The sequence below is a fragment of the Sparus aurata genome, chromosome 12, assembly GCF_900880675.1.
Source record: "Sparus aurata chromosome 12, fSpaAur1.1, whole genome shotgun sequence".
Classification (NCBI taxonomy): Eukaryota; Metazoa; Chordata; class Actinopteri; order Spariformes; family Sparidae; genus Sparus; species Sparus aurata.
Window position 1 is genome coordinate 16,290,432 of NC_044198.1, and position 19,613 is coordinate 16,310,044.

General features: G+C 44.4%; 2 protein-coding genes and 1 long non-coding RNA gene across 3 annotated transcripts; 2 read left to right on the forward strand and 1 right to left on the reverse strand.

The window, feature by feature from the left end:
• Nucleotides 1–1,685: 1,685 nt before the first annotated feature.
• zdhhc8a (zDHHC palmitoyltransferase 8a) lies at nt 1,686–15,126 on the reverse strand. Its single transcript, XM_030434785.1, has 10 exons — nt 14,767–15,126; nt 7,231–7,352; nt 6,984–7,141; nt 6,332–6,504; nt 5,784–5,886; nt 5,585–5,676; nt 4,998–5,127; nt 4,745–4,859; nt 3,543–3,655; nt 1,686–3,448 (listed from the first exon to the last, which is right to left on the reverse strand). The coding sequence occupies exons 1-10, from the start codon at nt 14,868–14,870 to the stop codon at nt 2,153–2,155; spliced, it is 2,406 nt and encodes an 801-aa protein (XP_030290645.1). The 5' UTR covers nt 14,871–15,126; the 3' UTR covers nt 1,686–2,152.
• On the forward strand, nt 14,350–15,020 carry LOC115592231 (uncharacterized). The gene is made up of 2 exons (XR_003986088.1): nt 14,350–14,463; nt 14,755–15,020. It is a non-coding gene; the product is annotated as an uncharacterized LOC115592231 (long non-coding RNA).
• Nucleotides 15,127–17,701: 2,575 nt separating the features above from the next.
• ora5 (olfactory receptor class A related 5) lies at nt 17,702–19,030 on the forward strand. Its single transcript, XM_030436488.1, has one exon. It carries the CDS (start codon nt 17,849–17,851, stop codon nt 18,962–18,964), a length of 1,116 nt encoding a protein of 371 aa, XP_030292348.1. The 5' UTR covers nt 17,702–17,848; the 3' UTR covers nt 18,965–19,030.
• Nucleotides 19,031–19,613: the final 583 nt, after the last annotated feature.

Below are 19,613 nucleotides of genomic sequence, written 5' to 3' on the forward strand. Positions count from 1 at the left end.
ATATGACTACCAAACAAAGTTGTTTACACTTGACTTATTGCTGGCACACCTACTGAGAGGCTTCTTTGTTTTATACCCCACATCTTTTTTTTTGTAGCCAGGTCTTTAACTTCGCCTATGAGAGCGAGGTGTTTTGTTGCCGCTGTCTCATGAGAGATCTGCCAGTTATTCAGCTGCGTTGTAAATCCACGCCGGCAGTTTTAAATCAGTCGAGGCTTTCAAGCCTCTTTGTTGTCATATCTGCACATCCACCCGCTGCGAGGTCAAGTGCAACAGTAACTCACATGAAAAGCGCCAACCTCAAAGTGTCAAGTCTCATCATTTATTGCCCAAACAAAACAAAAAAAAAGGCGGGATTGCCGATCACGGCTCAGGGTGATAAAAGTCCATGTTATTAGGAATATTCTTGTCACAAAGACTCCGAAAGACTTACGTGCCTGTCTTGAGACTCAAGGACATCAAGAAGAACTTTTTTTGGTCCTGTTAGAAGAGGCAGCGCTTGTCGATGAATTTCTCATCTGACCTCTGAATCTCAATAACGTCCTCACACAACGCTCTTTATCTCTGAAGATTAAATGAAAATAGCCAAAACAAGATTTCGGCCTTGTGAGGTTTTCAATTATTCTTGATTTTCTTTATTATCTTTGATGAACAATCGGTAGCGATAACAAACCGCTGTGTAAAATTGATCTTTTGGAATAAAGTGAACACTACAGAGCCTCCTTGGGTCGTTCCTATTACTTGTAACGCTCTACATCGACAGCGTGCTGCTGTCTGCCATTTCTTTTACACACAACAGCATCATCTGCTGGAGCTGACTGACTACTGACATCACCTCCTGAAACCGTTCACTAGAGGGTGCAATACACAAACTAAGTGGAGAAACTGGCAGTAACTCTTCCCACCACAGTGTTATATTTTCATTATTGCGTGCCATCATTTCATTTTTCCCAGCAGTCCTATCACGATTGCCACACAACTTTATTAACTAAGCAGTTTTAATGGGGAAAAAATGCATCTATCTCCATATAACGTTCTCTGTTGTGAGACACAAGCTGGAATTGTCTTGCGATTTGGTAAAAAAGGATGTAGCACAAGTATAATATCTTTAGACAGTGAAATGCAATTTTCCTCTTGTTGCTTAGATACCGCAGGTGATTTAAATATGTGAAGCCTCATTCACATCACTTCATTTTATATGTCTGTAGCCCTGTGCACGTGCCCTCGCGGACCATATCCACACGGCAGGTCCTTTCCCTGGGATAATGTCAAGCAGCTGTGTTCCAGGTGTCATGTCGCATACAGGTAGGGGATTCGGACACACTGTTATCAATTTAGCACTTGCCAGTTGACCAGAAATTAAAGATGATGATGGGTAGTGAAAATCTGCAGGGACATCTGGCTGTAATTCAAGGTAAAACCAAATTTTTGATAACAAATATGTGGTTTTACCTTGAAATACGGCTCCGTGCTTATCTGGATTTACGCTACACGTAGTGATTTCAGTTGCTGATCGATCAGAAAGTGGTGAAATTACAATTTGTCAGACTTCCCACGTTTATATATCTTGAAACCTGGAAATCCAAATCTGAGCTTCCCACCCTGAGTATGATGTAAGAGGAATATGGGCGCTGTGGGAATATGGTCTACACAAAGCCGTTCCTGAAAGAGAATAAAACAGAAAATGAAAATTACAAAATAACTTTATTCATATAAACAACTACAAAATTCTATTAAATCGGGTGTTCTGCACCGGGAGACAAATTAGATGAGGTGGTGTTACATTGTTTCACAAAAGCAATATCAAAACACATACAAACAGATAATAAGTTAATCTGTGTTCTTCACAAAGCCCTTCTGCTTTGACTGAGTTTGAAGAGCTCGCTCTGTTTCATGAGAGGAGGCACAGCTGTCCTGAGATTCACCTTTTCTTTTTTTTTCATTTTGGTCAAAACTTACGTTACTTCGCAAAAATATTTTCTAAGTTTATCTCTCAGTGTGTGTTTGTTTCTCACACACCCTCCCACACAGGAGAGTCCCAAATGGCCTCTTATTTACAAAGTATTTTCAGAGCTGTGAAGACTGAGACTAACACTGCATAGATGATTCATTCACACCATCAGAAACACAGAGTAATTTTATTTCATTTTTTTCATTTCAGGGCTCCCAGGGTGACTGAGTCCTTCCCCTCGGAGGAGTATGTCAGCGAGGATCGTTTCGCCGTGGCATAGGAGGTGTACGAAGGGGCAGAGGAGGTGGAGGAGGACGTTAAACGGGGCAGAGTGGATGTAGAGGAAGGGAGGGGCTGAGTCTGTCTGTCAGTAGTGCAGTAAGCCGGAGAGGAAGACCTGCCCTTGCTTTGGAGGCTGCTGCTGCTGCTGCTCTGCAGAGGGGAGCTGGACGTTTTCGGGCCTCGGGTCAGCGACGACGTGGAGGAGCTGGAGAGAGGCGAGGTCCTCATGCCATAACCGAGGATGCCTGTGCTCATGAGAAACTCCCTGGAGCCGTAGGCCGGAGGAGTCGGTCCGCGGGAGCCCGGCTGTCGGATGCTTTCTGGCGGTAGGCTCCTCCTGCAGGGGATGTCATAGATCCCCACATCCGGGCCGTAGAGCGCCTGGGATCTGGCCTGGAGGCGCAGCATCCTCTCCCTCTCCTCCATCTCCCGTCTCTCGTGGATAGACGCCATGATGGTTTTTGAGAAGTTATCGTAGCGCGCGGCGGCAGACTTCGGAGGTGTCATGCCCTGCGGGCCCAGATCACGGAGACTGTCTCGGAGACTTTGAGACGTCATGTCTCGCATCACCAGGCCCGGAGGGGTGAGGTCTCGTGATGTCACACTTTGGGATGCGAGGTCTCTTGCCATCAGCCCTTGAAAAGACGGAGAAGGGTCTCTTTGGATGAAACCTTGGAGGGAAGGTGAGGGATCCCTTGAGGTGAGGCCCTGCAACGGCGAGGAGTCTCGAGGCTGAGGAGACTGTCTGGCAACCCCCATAAACACGGGACTGTAGGCGTGAGGAGAGGACCGCTGCAGCACAGTCGCATCTGCGCCCAGAGACATATAGTGAGGGTGGTAGCCGACTGGAGGAGCCCCTCTCTGAGCCAGGTACTGAGGATCTGCAGGGTTAATGAGGTTATCATAGGAGAGGTTGCTGCTGCTGCCGTGGTTGGCCAGCAGGCTGGAAGAGTTGATGATGCTCGGCGGAGGATTGGATCCCAAACTGTCACCATGCATGGCAGGCAGGTGGTATTTGCTGCCGTGGCGATTGCCGTGTTTGAGAGTGAGAGAGCGGGAGTTGAGCGTCAGGGAGTTGAGATGCAGCGAGCTGGACGTGCTGTTGGTCTGGACAGGCAGGCCGGCCTGTTGGCTGCCTCTCGCAGGGCTTCCTCTCGGCTCAGAGCGGCGGTCAGGACTTCTGTTGTTCCCTTGCTGCTCCGATGTCCTCAGCAACTAAACGACAGAGCAAAAAAGCAGTGTGTCAGACGAGGACTTGGACGTTGAGGATACCTACAAAACAGCAAAGTAACATCCGACTGAGAAGCACCTGCTCTGGAGGAATGGGTGACGATCCTCTGGATATGGCTTCCAGGACCGGCCGTAGCTGCGGCACAGTGGGAATGGATACAGGGATGATGGATTTGGTGTGGTGTCCCATCTCTGGAATGATAAAACGCTTCGTGATTAATTACAGTGTACTGAAATCCCACTGAAAAAATCCACAGACAGGGCTCAGCAGTGGCAAGTTTTAAAGGGACTCTGTGGAACTTCAGCCGTTTGTATATGTTAGCGACTAGCTTTATAAACCATCGTAAGCCACTGTTGCTCTCTGCCAGCAGAGCGGAGAGAGGTACCGAGACGAGACACTGGAGAACGTGCATAAAGTCACATCCTCTGGACTGTCTCTGAAAATCCGACCAGAGTCCTTCACAAAGAAGTCCACAGTCCAGCAGCGTTAAATAACTTCAACAAATCAATCCACTGGCTTGTAGAGGCAACCGAGAGACACGGGGAAGGCCTAATTTTTCAAGGCACATTACAATCCGGTCACGTATGGCAAAAAAAAAACTGATTTATACGTGTTGATTACTGCTAATTGTGACACAGAGCCCCTTTAAATGAAGTTTTATAACTAGGTTCGGGAACAAAGACCACGCCTCGAACTCATTTCATTTCCGCCTGAAATATATTTAAGCACACCCCATCCGTTCACTCCCTCTTTGACTGATTCTCTACATCCCTCCCTCCCAATCCCCTTCTTTCCTCGTGTTTTCTCTCTCTCATCCACATACAGGAACCAGGGGGCTAACGAAGAGATCGGAGGCGGCTCCCCCACTCAGCGTCTCCACACCCACTCCGTTCCTCCTGTTCCTCTCGCCAAACCTCCCCCTCCATCCTCTCATCCCACCAGCTTCTTTCCCTTCCTGTCAACCCTCACCCGTCCTTCCTAAACCCCCTCATCCCTCGACCCTCGACCCCTTCCCCCATCCCTCGACCCCTACCCCATCATCCCTTCATCCCTCCATCCCTCGACCCTTTCCTTCCCAGCATCTAACATGTGTCATTACGTGTAATAAATTCCTGTTTTCATTCCATACAGCTTTTGGTGTGGTCTTTGTTAGTGAAAGGATAAAGCTGACGATTTTATAAAAACCAACACTGAGTTAATTTGCCTTTCAATACTTTATGACTTTATGAGTTTGTATCTGTATCTGGTAATGAAAGTATAAATGTGTCAGTCTACGGTACCGTCCAGGGCGGAGACGTGACTTTTCAGCAGGCCGTGGTCTGGTTTTGGTGGCAGCGGTGGAGGAGTTTTCCCCTGTTTGATGTCCGACAGCTCGACAGCTCCGGCTGAGGTTCGCTGGCAGGAGAAAAAGAAAACAGTAAAACATGAGAGATCTGCTCCCCTGACAAATGAGGTAACAATCCTTAGATGATATGCGGGAAAATATTTGACCGTGCGTGGTTTGACTTTGGCGTGTGATCTGTTCGCCCATACTCTGTTCTGGAGATCGTGACTCTGTATCCCGTTGTCCCTGACTTTCGCTGGCATCTGCCTGTCAATCTCCGGTCTCAGGAACGGAGGCTGAATATGGATGACTGATTTCTTGCAGGGCCTCGCTGTGTACCTGGTGCCGCATGACAAACAAGGTGACAGCCAGTGAATTATCAGCATGCGTCGTGAAAATAAACAGCGAAAGAGAAACACCACGATGTCAACCATCGTCTTCATAGCAAGGTGGCCATGCCCTACAGCGTACCCTGCTTTATCGTCTATTTAACTCTAAATGTGACCATAATTTACTAAATAACTTCACGCTGCACTGAAGAAGACTTGAAACGACCAATTTAGACCACAAACTCATCAGTAACGCAGGTTTACTGAGGTAATAAATCAAGTGAGAATTAGGGTAATTTTCTCATAGGCTTACATACAACCAGGCTTTAGTGGAGTAGCCCCTTGCTGGCCATTAGAAAGAATGCAGGTTTAAAGCATTTCCTCATTACGTTCAATTTTCAGGCCCAGAAGCTTCGTTCCAAAATTCATACTGTCAGTGAAAAACTAAAGATTAAAATGACTCTTACCCTGGTGAGATGGGGCTGCAGACCAGATACTCCAGGTTGTTGCAACAACCACGCGTGAAAGGATTTACACCTCCTTGAAACTTCCCGGTTACCTGTGGGATCACAAAGAGAGAGTAGAAGATGTGTATATATATTTTTTTTTAATTTCAGATGTAAATCAATCATGTTATAGAGACATTTTCCTGATAGATAAACTGACTTGTTCATTGGTGGTGCGCCCTCTGGACACCAGGTACAGGTGGAATCCTGTGAGGCCCAGGACCGGGATGAGAAACAGCCCTGATATACTGATCACTACCAAACTGCATGTATTTGTTAAGGAATACTGTTTCATATTTGTCTCAATTATACATTTTATATACAACCTCAACTCTAAAAAAGTTGGGATGCCCCTGTAGTCTTATCCTTTATTCAATCCCGCGTCTCACAGCAGCAAACATCGCCCCATCTTTGTTTATTGATGACCAAACCTTTTGAAAATACCTCTGTCATACCCAATGATAATACTATCACCTGCTACTATTGAACCTGTTTACCCATGGACCTCTGGCATCAAATTCCGAATACTTGAAGTTGATGAAAGCATCATGATATATATGTTCCTTTTGTACTGTTTTCAGTTGAGCATACGTCAAAAGAATAAGTGAACTGCCACATTCAGTTGAACTTTTTTGGAATCAGGTTTGTCCATCTACACCGATCAATAAGCAGACAGCATCGACACCCACTGAGTTTGCGTAAAGATACGTGATGGTGCAGTGCAGCTTCCACAGTTCGTCCATGTGGTGCAGGACGTATATGAGGCCAAAGGTGAAGACGCCGATCATGTGGAATGTCAGCGACAACAGGAACAGGAAGAAGTAGCGGTAGTTCCGCCGCCCGATGCAGTTGTTCACCCAGGGGCAGTGGTGGTCAAAGTCCTGAGAGGAGAGCGTTGGGGGGGAGAAAAATCAAATGAACAGAAAAAAAACAGTGTATATTGAATAATCTGCAGCTGTGAAAACCGAGCATTCACAGAAAAACCTGTGGAACATCCACTGTGGTTTCTGAGCACACTTTGTTTAACACAGGAGGTCTGAACCCTTTTTCAAATTGCATCTCTACTGAGACTACAAGGGATCTGAGAAAAGGATTAACCTGATTAATGAGATCTCTTCCTCCCTCCATCACACCCCGTCCATCATTCACTCTGCAGAAATCCCTCTTTAATGACTCCCCCCACACTCGCTCATAAGCGCTACTCACTTCTCTCCCCCTGATCTGTCCATCGATGCCTTCTATCTTCTAACCCTTACCACTTAGTTTCCAGATTGAAATGCTCCAACCCCATTAGTTTACTCCACGGCATCGATGCCGACACCGTCCCTTATCCCGCCTTCAAATCTGCCCGCGCACTAACCTCCACGCAGTGATCGCAGACGCTGCAGTGCGAGCAGCGCGGAGGTCTGTAGAAGTGACACGACGCGCACCACTTCATCCGCACTTGGACGCCCTTCACGTCCACGTTCTTGTACAGCGGAGCACGGAACTCATCATCCTTGTCCTCGTCCTCGTTTGCTGGAAAACGATACGCGAAACTGTTGAGATGTATGCATATTTTCCAGTTCCCTAGTGTAAAGCATTATAACATCACTTTGATTACCAACCAATGGGCAGCACTCCAGCATCCATAAAGGTTGCCATGGTGAAGTTGGCCAGCACAAAAAGGAAGAGGACGGCGCAACATGGTGGCACAGCAGGGCAGACAGTCACAGCCAGCCACGGGCATCTGAATATACAAACACAGGAGAAGGAAAAAAAAAGTTGTAGTTGAATTCATGTTTCGGAGCCCCGGCAAGTATCCATCCCTCATAGGTTAAGGATAACACAAATCAGGGCTACAACAAAGATTTTAAAGGATAATCCTCATCCCATTTATTCTGATGGGAGCAGTGGATCCCAAAAAGTAATTGTTTACAGTAAAAGATAAGCATGTATTAGTGTTTGTTCACCAGTGCTCACAACAAGGGATTAAAATGACGGGGTACCCTGCAGCGAAGGCAAGACACTTACTGCATCTGTGTTACATGCTGCGACTAAGGATCGTTTCCATCACAGATTCATATCTTTTCAATTAGCCGTTCAGTTTTTAAAAGAGCGGAGGAGGCTCTTCACAAGTGCATTGATCCCGATGTTATGTCAAATTGCTCGTTTTTAAAAAAGCTGCGCTGAATATGAAACTTGCAAAACAAGTAAATCCTTATATTTTGGAAGCTTGACGCAGCAAATATACAGAGTTTTTACTTGATGCATGAATGAAGGAATTATTCAGCGACTGAAAACGTGGATGACTGGTTTTCAACTTCATATTCCGCTCAAAGAAAATCTTTGAAGAAACCCTCAGTTCTGTCAAAAATTCAAAAAGAGTCTGCTGAAACCTGGTGGTTTAAGATTACAGGCTAGGGATCCCACCTTAACGTGTCGGGCTGTCACATTACTGCGGTGTTCGGAAAAGAAAAAAAAAACATCTTTATGGTTTTCGACTGTTGGCCAGACAAATTATATCATAAGATGTCACCATTGTCTAAGCTGATGAATCGAAAATGAAAATAAATTTCTGCTGCAGCATATAGTGTTCATGGTGCACAACGATTACTGTAAAAAGCAAGTATTGCAAGTGCATCTACACTGTTAAATTAATGTCAAACTCATATTTCTATCTCAGCTAACCCGAGCTGAAAGTCCTGTCCTATACATTTTAACCAGTATAACTTCACTCTGTGTGTACGTGTGCTAAAATCTTAGAGAACCATTAAGTGTGTGTGTGTGTGTGTGTGTACGTGCAGAGTTATACAGAATGGGAGTATGATTATATGTCTACTGTGTGAGATTAGAGGGAGGGGCAGTGTAATCAGGTTACAGTGGTAGACAGAGAGGAAAAGATTCACTGGATTATATTAACAGTGTTTGATTGAACGTCACGTTTAACCTACATATAAAATACGCCGCATGGGAATTTTTCTTTTTGAACAGTTGACAGTTTTGCACGGCATCGGTGCACGTAGAGAAAAACAATAATCCATACCACGTAGGACCGTCTGACGGAAAGTGTGTCACCAGTATAACCAGTGCCGGGAGCAGATAAAAGTATCAAGCTGGTTACAAGAAAACTGTGAACACACGCGAGTGGTTTCGCACAAACAGCACTTGTGAAAGTGAAAACACTGACAAAAAAAAAAATTAGGAGTCATCCGTCTCAATTATGCTTTTCATCCCAGCGCATCTCCAATCTCCAAACTCTCCCCCCCCCAGCCTCCCCTCGGCTGGTGTTAGGCTATGGGGGAGGGGTCTCCCCAACCCCCGAGAGGAGCTGCCTGCTGATGCCATGCCAGCTGCAAACACAGTAATCCCTGGATTATGAACTCTGGATTACAGACCATTTCTGCCAGTCCAGTGCATTGTGTATTCATCACATAAGATTAAAAAAAAAAAAAACAGAGCATGCCGTCACAGCTCACCATATATCACACTGTTCACCATATATACCATGCAATAACTCCAAAACTGTGTGTGTTTGTGGGGGGTGGGTGTCGGCGCCTGCAGGAGACTCCCTCTCACAACAGAGGAAAAATGGGAACAGCACAAGAGTTTCTTTGTGGATTTCAACACGTTAAGCCGAATGAAATGATGAGAAGCAGTGAATATGTGACCAAAAAGATTAAAGAGCATAATGTGACCCCCCCACACACACACCACCACCACCACCACCCTCCAGAGCTGCTGTTCAGGATGTGCATCCAAGTTCTCCTCGGTAAATACAGTCATGTTCGACATGTGCTTAAACCGTCATCGCTGATCAGTCACATTAAGCTGTGTAACTCGAGCTTGTTAGTTACAACAATGTGACGGCTAGGATGTGATTGATTTTTTTTTCATTATTCATTATAGGTCGCAGTTTAAGGAAAACTAAGTGTATGAAATAAAAATGTCATGCCTCTTTTTTCTCTTCAGACAGACAGACAGACAGATAGATAGATAAATAGATAGATAGATAGATTGACTGATAGATTGACTGATAGATTGACTGATAGATTGATAGATTATTTGATTCCGTTCATCAAATTGTCTTAATATGACCATCACAGCCTGTTCCACATCAGTTACGGCGCTGCAGATGAAGGTGAGGCGGGTTCATCTGGCTGATTTCTCGCGGACGAGATTACAGCGTGGACGCCTCTGCATGGACGGCCAAGCCTCCCATCATCGCTCTGAGACCATCTGGACCGCAGGGAGAGACAGTTCATTACACCGCAGCGTGGCAAAGACAAGCCCCACCTAATGAAACAGCCCGGGCAGAGCTGTATTAAATCACACAGAAACAGTAAGCTGCTCTCCAATCTGCACACTGCCCTCATCCCCGCAGTGGGTCAGTGGCACAGCAGACGCCGCACAGTTGGTCAAGCGGCAAGTTCACTGGTGCTGGCAGCCAGGGCTCCTTCTGTGATATACTGTCAAGGCGACGTGGATGACTTCACTGTCATGTCATCTGTCAGAGTGTTCCGGACACCAGCGTCAGTGTAGAAAAACCCCTGGGAGCGATTCCTGCAGACCGGACAATAAATCTCCATACAGTCTGGACTCACACTGTCATGGCTTCCATGTTGTCTGTGACTCGTGTTGTCCACATTTCATCATTCCAGTTCTCCCAGTGCACCATCCAATAAAGGTGAAACTGACTGAGGATTGTGGTTGTGTACATATGTGTAATCAGGAATAAACAGTATATGTATATTTAAAAAATAAAGACATCCTTTTTTTTTTTTTTTTTTTACATATAAGTTGAATTGAAAAACTAATATGCATCATTGCTCAAATCATGCTTAGCCTGGTATGACCAGTAGCTGATGGAGGTTAATGTTAGTTAATGTTAGCTAACCTTAGGAGATACAGTAATGCAGTGTTAATAGCCTCACTTAGCCTGGTATGACCAGTATAGTCTGGCTAATGGAGGTTTATGTTTGCTAATGCTAGCCAAATTTAGAAGATACAGCAGGGTAAGTAGCCTTACTTAGCCTGGTATGACCAGTAGCTAATGGAGGTTAATGTGAGCTAATGTTAGCCAATGTTGGACAGCTACAGTAATGCAGTGTAACTAGCCTTACTTAGCCTGGTATGACCAGTAGCTAATGGACGTTAATGCAAGCTAATGTTACTTTGGACTGATAAGCATTACTGAGTCAGTTTGCTGACTTTAATGAGTCTTCTCCAACCTGTGCATACACTGCGTACATATGAGAATTTAGCTTTGTAATTACCATTTATTGGCTGCCTTTCAGCAAAACCTACATAGTCTTGCTTTAAAGGTCTAGCTAGAATAATTTAGTGGCATCTAGCTGTTAGGTTGAAGATCGTGGCTGACTAAATAGCCCTCCCTAGAGTCAGTCCAATCTGGGGTGCTGTAGAAAGATGGCTGTGCAACATAGTGGACTAGTTCCACCTAGTTATGACTTGCAAGTCCTTGTTGACCTACGCTAGTTAAGAGCTAGCATTAACAATAGGCCAGGTTAAGAGAAGAGATTGTGCTGGATGAATGGATTAAGCGCAAAAATTCAACTGGGAACTCTTAAGAGTCAACATGGGTAACAAAACTGATTGTTTAGGTTGAAGAAAAAGTCATGTTTTGGGTTAAAATAGGCTTTTTTACAGCTTAAAAAAACAAAACAACGCAACCTGCTCCCTCTGTATATATAAAAAGCTCTCTCAAAGATACTGAAAGCACAATGATTCTTAGTTCTTCTTAGTTTATACGGTAATAAAATCCTATCTATTATCATCTTTATCCCATTCTGCCAATACACCCTGATAAATCCTACATACTGGACTGGGACCTTTTCAGTATTCAAAACATGCTCAGAAGATAAACAAGGTTTTTTGAGTCCAGTCTGAGTGAAACATAACTCAATTAACAGGGGACATTCCTCCTGGTCTTTCTGATGTCTGTGGCCTTTGTTTGGGCGTAGGCGACCTGGCCGACTGTAACAATGCACAAAACCATAAGCGCTAACCCAAACAAAAGTTCACGGTCAGACGAACAAAAGCAGGAAACCAGCAACTGATTAATTTTTCTCTGGCGAAGGAAGACAAAAGAGCCTCCCCAGTCTTAAAGGTCTTTTTTTTTCCAGCTCCACCAAACCTACAGTGGAAACAGAAATGGGAGCATGCTAATGCACACACACTGATAATTGCATGCGCATTAGCACATGAAAGGGTTTGAGACTTTATATATAACATGACTGCAGGGTTTAGAATTAGAATTGGGGTTAAAAGAGTTTGGCGGTACAATAAGTGACAAAAGGCATCCACATATGTTCCCATGATGCACAGCAGCCAGGGTAAAGGTCAGGGTGATGTTATGGCAGATGACAAGTGATGTCCCTCTGACTCAATGTTACCAAGGCTGGACCGAACAGAGCGCAGCACCTGTCTATCTCTGCTTTTGGAGGAAGGGAGTCGCTCCAGCTGCAGAGTCTGGCTTGGCAGATTCACAGGAAGCTATTGCTCATATCGGAAAACTGATTCTTTTTTTTTTTTATTTAATTGGCAATCGACAAGACGCTGAAACAGAATGTTTCCATCTTCTTTCTGAATGCTGAAAAAGGGACGGTCTTTAAGATTACAAGGGCAAAACAAAAAGCTTAAAAGTGTATTCAAGACACAAATGCAGCTTTTTGGCCACACAGTGAGTATGTCGAGTGCCGTCTTTAAAGGCTGACACACAGCAGTCACGAGGTCGGAACATTTTTAAGCTCTATTCCGCCCGGCTCTGTTAATCAAAAAAATTTTTTAGGTTTTAAGGTCACTCCAGCTCCAACGCAACCCTCGTCCCATAAGAAGCAGATTCATCACTTCTTTGTTCAGTCATTCGCAGTGTCCTGGTTTTTGCTGGTTTAGCAATGCAGTCCCAATTAAGCAGTCTCTTTTCAATCTATCACGTCAGCAAGACATTGATTTTTTTTTCTTTTCCTCTCACAGAGTGTAGATGGAGTTCATCAGGGTTTCCAGTCTGTCCCTACGTCCAAAATGTCTCTTGACTTCGGCAATTAGACAGCTGTCAAAGATGATGTGTGAGGTTGAGTGAGACATATTTTCATATTAAAGCGTCGAGAGTGGTCCAAATAGTTTGAAATGGCGCCAAATTTCAAACCCATTTAAGAAGTTTGCATCAAAAAATATGATATAATGTCCAACACATCCACATCTGTGCAGGCAAACCATTAGGTAGGGCTCGGTTTGACTCAGCACAAACAGAAGTGCCACTGGAAAAGGTTTGATCTGAATCTCATTAAAAGTTTTGGCACTACCTCTCGCAAGTCATTGTATAATCATTAATACAAGACAATTTCATTTAAAGGAGACATATTATGCTTTTTTTTTTTTTTCTTTCCTGTTCATGTAAAAGGTGTTGAAAATTAACAAGTTCAAAGTCCACACTACGAGAAACTCCTCTCTCCCACAGAAAACACTGCTCCTGAAACGCCTCTACAGAAGTCTCGCCTTTAATTCCGTGACTTTGTGACATCACACTATGTCGCGGAGTCAAAACTTTCCCCAGCAGCTAGACTGGCTCTGTTGTTTTCAGCCGTGCTAGCTCAGGCATGTGTGAGCTGACCAATCAGAGCAGTCAGGTATTCATGAGGGGGAGGGCCTTAAAGAGAAGGGAGCCAAAACAGAGCATTTCGGACAGAGGGGGAATACAGTGCTGCAGCTCTGGACAATATACTAAAGCATGTAAACCTATTCTAGTAGTAACCCAAAATAAAATGATCAACCTGAAAATGAGCATAATATGAAACCTTTAAAACACTTATTTAGGGATATCCAAGAAAAAAAATTACTTTCTCCTGTTAGCTATAAGCTAAAAGGAGAGCTAACTGCATTCAGCATTTGGGAACAATCAATCCATATTGAGAGGTAAAGGAAATAAGGAAAACGTAATGGAGTGGTGTGTGAAAGAAAGATTTACCACATCGTAAATTTACCAAATAAACATGTGTTCCAATAAAATATCTGCTGATCGGAAAATCTCAAAGATCCCCACACTCCACATTTTTCCCAGATGGGGGGATCACATGACAGGATCCTAATCCCATACTCCCAATCTGGTGTCAGACTCCAGTGGAAAACGGTGGAACATGGAGGGGAAAACTAGGACAGATATGGCTACGGAGGTCAAGGGTCAGCCGACTGGCACAGAGCTGATGAGGTGGCAGCCTTCAGTTTCTTTATCATCAGACATCGGTCCGCTTGTTTTGTTTCCTTTCTGGTTCTTAATGCCAAAAAAAACAAAAAAGGCTTTGATGCATATAGATAAACCTGCTTAACGTATAACCATTGTTTAAGTTGGATTCCCGGGTATTATGTGATATAATATTTCATTTTCTTTCCTGCGTGCCAGCATTGGCTTGAATTGAGTCTTTCCACAACCTCCCACTACTTCTGCCTTCCCTCACAAGTAGGTCAAAAGCACGAGGCTAAAATTAACTATCTTTTCAACACTTTCATCAATTTTTTTTTTGCTTTAAAACTTTCAATCAGGTTGTCTGATCTTGATACAAACCACAGCGTGAGGTTCAGGGAAAAAAAACAAAAAAAAAACAGCTTCTGCGGGGTGTGCATTTGACTTCCTGCTGCTAAATTTATGACACATGTGGGTCATAATGACTCGCTCATACACGTTTGACAGTGGGTGGCTTATCTCCCAAAGTGTGCTTACTCTGAGTCCTCAGGGTGCACTGGGCAGGCACCCAGACCAGCCCACACTGTGAGCCAACCAGGTCAGATGTTAGCCAGAAAGTGGAGGAGAAGAAGAAGAAGAAGATGAAGAAGAGGAGAAAGACATGGTGTGCTTTTAAATTTAAATAGATTTCAGCGACTTTTTAGATATTCAAAATGAAATAAAAAATACAAATTGTGATTATTCATCTTAATGACATCAAACAGATGAAAATAAAAGCCAAGATTTTAACATTTTACAGTCTCAAAATTAAATTCCTCGTGAAAAAAAAAAGACACAATGATGAAAATAATACCTGATGGATGGATGAAGGATGTTTGGACGGACGGATGGATGAATAGTCTGTGGAGCAACAGTGCATGTCACCAACTTTCTCTCTCTTTTTTTTCATTTGCAGGCTCGCACTTACGTGAAGACGAAGAAGAGGGAGGTCGAGCCGACCAGGAGGCAGGCGGCCGTGCACACCGGGATGAAGGCGCTGGGCTTCAGGGAGTCTGCGCCGCTGGCGGGCATCCTGTCCTCTCCAACCTCACCCGAGTCTCATCACGGAGGACAGCGACGGCGAACGCGCCGCGCAAAGTGCCTGTTCGTTGGTGTGTCTGTCCGGAAGAAGCCCCGCATTCACCTCTGGGCGCTGGAGGATGAAAATCATAGTCCAAAAAACAAAACAAAAAGGAGAGACGAAGACAAAAGCCGGCGGCACCAGCAGCAGCAGCAGCAGCAGCGGGTCTGCTCACTCCTGCAGCCCGTCCTGTGTGTCCCGGCAGCAGGCAGCAGGCAGCAGCGCACAGATGCCGCCTCCGGGTTTATCCCAAAGGTGGAGCTTTTTACTCACGAATCACGTGAATCACTATAGACCCCACGCTGCGAGCTGATCAACAGCTTATTTTTTTTTCCTTTTTTCTTGTAGGATAGGATCAAAATGTACTGTTACATCCTGCCACCACGTTAGAAATGTCAGTGTTTATCAACTTATTGTCCTTAAAGTTATTAAAGGACCAATATGTAGTTTTGGAGAAAAGCAATTCAAACTTTTTAGTTTTCGTAAAAATACAAACTGAGAACTATTTATTGTTTCTTACGGAGCCCTGGAGGTGACATGGACGTTTTTTTTTTTTATCTCGTGAGTGCGAGATATTAATTCAAGCGCATTTTGACGTAATTAAACAGTGCCGTAGGTTAAATGCAGGCTTATTATCATGGATCAAGACCATCTCAGAATTTTAATTGATTAATTAATAAAGTTAATAAAGTGTCTTATTGTTATTGTGTAATGGTAAGAGGTACATGTAACAGGTATTTTGATGATCCACGATGAATGTCCAGGTGTTTTAATAGCTATTTTAATGGCTATTATGCTAGCCATGATGGAGGAGTTGTAAAGGTAATAGTAGTTTGGTTATAATTAATTTATGAAATAACGTTGCAGCAGTCACAACTGGCAATCAGGACAAACGATTAATGGATGCAGGTGCGCGCGAGATACAGTAAGACGGGTGCACGAGATACAGGAAGACGCACGTGCGAGATAGTAACTGGCGCTTGCGAGATAGTAAGTCGCACTCGCGAGATAAAAAAAAATCCTATCCATGTCACCTCCAGGGCTCCGTAGCTCCGTAGTTTTTATAGCTGAATAAACAAACTGTTCTCAGAAGAAAACGCTGTTAGAAGCTAGAAAGGTGGCAGGGTCCACCACATATAAACAAAGTATGGAATTGTGTTGTCCTTTTTTCAGTCAGTTAGTCTATTCAGGTCATTCAGTCATGAAAACAACGTTGTTTATTTAGCTTCTTTAGGCATAAAAAAATCTTACTCTTCTCATTAAAATGTCTTCACAGTGCACCTTTAATATCACGCTAAGCTTGATTGTCAGACAACCCGTTTTATTAAATTACGTCGTCGTCCAGTTGGGTTTGAAGAAAGCCACAGACTTCCTGTATAAGTCAGTGGCCTTATAAATGATTAATATTAATGTAATGAATCATTAATAAGGCCACATTTTGGTTGCCAGGTTGTGGAAACTCACTCGTCCAGCGTGACTTTTTGTCACATGACATTTTAAACAGTTTTTAATTCAACAGGAAGATCCATGGACCGCCTCACCTCTGAGGTTTGCGAAGCCTTTGCACCGAAATGAATTTATCAACAACTTACTAACATTTACAACTGCGGACTCGGTTCCTTGTTCAGTTCAGGCGGTAGAATTTAACTAAGCACATTTACTCAAGTACTGTAAATAAGTGCAAATTTGTACACTAATGCAGTCCTACATATACTTTGCTGGAGTATTTTCTTCTGTGCCACTTTATACATCTACTCCTACACTGCAAATCAGTTGGAAATACTGCACTTTGAGGTTTGGACTGCTGATTGGACAAAAACATTGTGAAAATTACCTGCAGATTAATCTATAGTTAAACTAGATTGGTTTGGTAGAGCGCATACCTCTGCCAAGACCCAACAGTCATCTTTACCTGCAAAAAAAGTGTGCTCACTCATAGATACCGCCCAAATAAACCAGCATTTTTTCTTCACAATCCGTGACTTATTCCCTGACAAAATTGATGAAAATGTAGAAGAATTTACAAAGAAAGTGAGAAAAAGAAATCAAGGATCTGTACCTTCATACGGATCCACACCAAAAGGGGTCTATGATTGAAATGTTGAGGTACATTTTACTGATTATACTTTCATTTGTGATGCTTACCAACATTTATAAAGCATTGTTAAATTACTTATCAACCAGTCACCTTTTTATCCCTCAGTTACTAACTGTGTGATCTTTTATAAAGGAGGAAGAAGCTGGTACCAAAGGTTTTGCTGGCACAATTTTCAGAAATTGCATACAGACAATGTGGTCCAGCTCAGTTAGTGTTTGCTCATTTCCCAATAATAACAAAAAATCAGTGAGCGCATTACAATTTGTCTTGCCACCGCCTTGTAAGATCAAGCGCCGCTCCGTGCAGAAATAATGGGGCGAAGACAAGTTGATTTTTGGGAGAGTTGAACCCATTTGCAGGAATATAAACAAGAATCTGACAAACACTCTGCACCGCCGCTCGTTCTGTTTTGTCAAGTTTAGCAATGAAGCATGAACTGCAGATAGAAACAACTAGGGAGACTCATTTTGTTTGCAATTCATCACAGACTCAGAGCTTCAACTGGCGGCTCATCGGGGACTGTCACAGTTGATATTCAGATTCTGCTGTCTGTTCCCACGTCAGTCAGATAATACACTGTACTGCACTTTCAGTCAGGAGGAAGCTCCTCAGGGGGGGCCCATCATGTGAAAAGTACACCTCCATCTCAGTGGGATTACATGATCAAGCTCCTCAAAGGAAAACAAAACTGCAAGGTGTTTGTACTCCACAGTGTGACGGGGTTTGGCTTCTTGGCCTCCTCTATAAAGCATCCCACATGACAAGCTTTTTAAACTGTGAGAGCAGTCGGCTGCACAGTGGAGATAAAGACGAGCTGCCACCTGTGAAGTGATGGACGCGGAAGAGCTGATCGAATCCATCATCAGAGCGTTCATGTTTCTGGCGGGGGTCCTGGGGAACAACTGGCTGGCTGTACGCTCCCTGCCTGCTCAGAAATCCGGCCTCCGCACCAACGAGGTCCTCTTCATCAACCTGGCCGCGTCCAACCTCATCACCAACTATCTGGTGGACCTGCCAGACACCATGGCTGACTTTGCCGGACGCTGGTTCCTGGGCGAAACCTTCTGCGCCGTGTTTCGCTTCTGTGCCGACCTCTCTGAGACCAGCAGTATCTTCACCACCTTCTTCATCAGCGCCTTCTGGTACCAGAAGCTGGTTGGCTCCCTGAAACGGGGAGGTGCACCGGTGCAGCTGGACAGCCTATGCTTGGTGGGGGGCCTGCTGGCCGCGAGCTGGACGGTGGCTTTGGTCTTCAGCATCCCGCACTTATTCTTTGTCGCAGTGGAGGGAGGGAACGACAGCCATGAAGACTGCATAGACGTTTTTCCCAACGCAGTTGCACAGCAAACCTATGAGATCATTTATCTAACCATGGCCAACGCCCTCCCTGTTGCTGGGATGGTGTTTTTCAGTGTCCAGATTGTTATCACTCTGCTCCAGAACCAGCGACGCATAGAGAGTCACAATTCTGGCGCCACCAAGGAGAAGGGTGAGGATGAAAAGAAGAGTACTGAAAACAGACAAGATGGTGCTGGTTCCAGTACGGGCCCTTCAAAAGACCTCAAGGATTCTGCATCCTCAACCGACATTTATACAGGCGTGTCTGCCTCTGCCTGTCCGAACTCCGATAGCTCTTCCCCCAGCGGGCAGGCAAACACAGACAGCAGAGCTGGAGCGCCACTAAATCTTTCAAAGCCCAGCCAGAGGCCAGCGAAGCCCGGCCCGGGCCCGGGCTCTCAGGTGAGGGCAGCCAAGAGTGTTGTTGCTGTAGCCAGCGTGTTCCTGGTCTGCTGGCTGACTCATCTGCTCCTGCGTATCACCAACAGCATCCACACCTCGTCGATAGTGGTGGAGGTGGCCAGCTATATCGCAGCCTCCTACACCTGCATCATCCCCTACATATTCCTGCACGGAGTGAAGAAGCTTTCTTGCTCTTGCAAAAGGTAGAGACGTGACGAGCGCATCCAGAGTTCGCTTGGACTCGATATGCAGTTATGTAAACCTGGCTTAGAACACGACATTTTTCTTTCTTTGGTTTTTTATTGAGTCATGCAACACATTGTCTATTGAATTGCTGTTAATGTTAAACTACATGTGCGTTTCTTGTCCCTTTCTGCCAGAGGGGGCCCTTAGATAAATAATTGCATCCGTCTCTTGCAAAACTGTCATAGCGATTATTCCATTTCCAGGATTTAGTAGTAATTTTACTGCTACTTCTGAGCTGAAACAATTGATCGATTATTTGATATCCACTGACAAGAAATCTGCAACCATCCTGATAATGCAACAATCATGTAAAGTTCAAGTTTTCTGCTGAGGATTTGCTGCTTTTCGTCTTAGGTGATAGAAAACAATATTCTAGGCTGGTCTGACATATTAAGACATCACTTTAGGGTTTAGTGAAGCATTTATTTTTCACTACTTTATGCCATTTTATAGATGAGACAATGAACTGATTTATGGAGAGAGTAATCTTCAGATAGATAATGGTTTGTTAGTTGCAGTCCTATGCAACTTCTCAACTTGTTCACCGTGTTTCTTCTGGTGTCTGTTTTCCCAAAAATTGGGTTGAATCCAGGATAACATTGAACCCAAG

Excerpts from the sequence above, each read along its gene's own strand:
- zdhhc8a (XM_030434785.1), bottom strand. The coding sequence starts at position 14,870 with ATGCCCGCCAGCGGCGCAGACTCCCTGAAGCCCAGCGCCTTCATCCCG. Across the intron at positions 5,128-5,584 it reads TGCAGCCCCATCTCACCAGG|GTACACAGCGAGGCCCTGCA; the intron begins GTAAGAGTCATT and ends ATGCGGCACCAG. Across the intron at positions 4,860-4,997 it reads GTCACGATCTCCAGAACAGA|CGAACCTCAGCCGGAGCTGT; the intron begins GTATGGGCGAAC and ends TTCTCCTGCCAG.
- ora5 (XM_030436488.1), top strand. The coding sequence starts at position 17,849 with ATGGACGCGGAAGAGCTGATCGAATCCATCATCAGAGCGTTCATGTTT.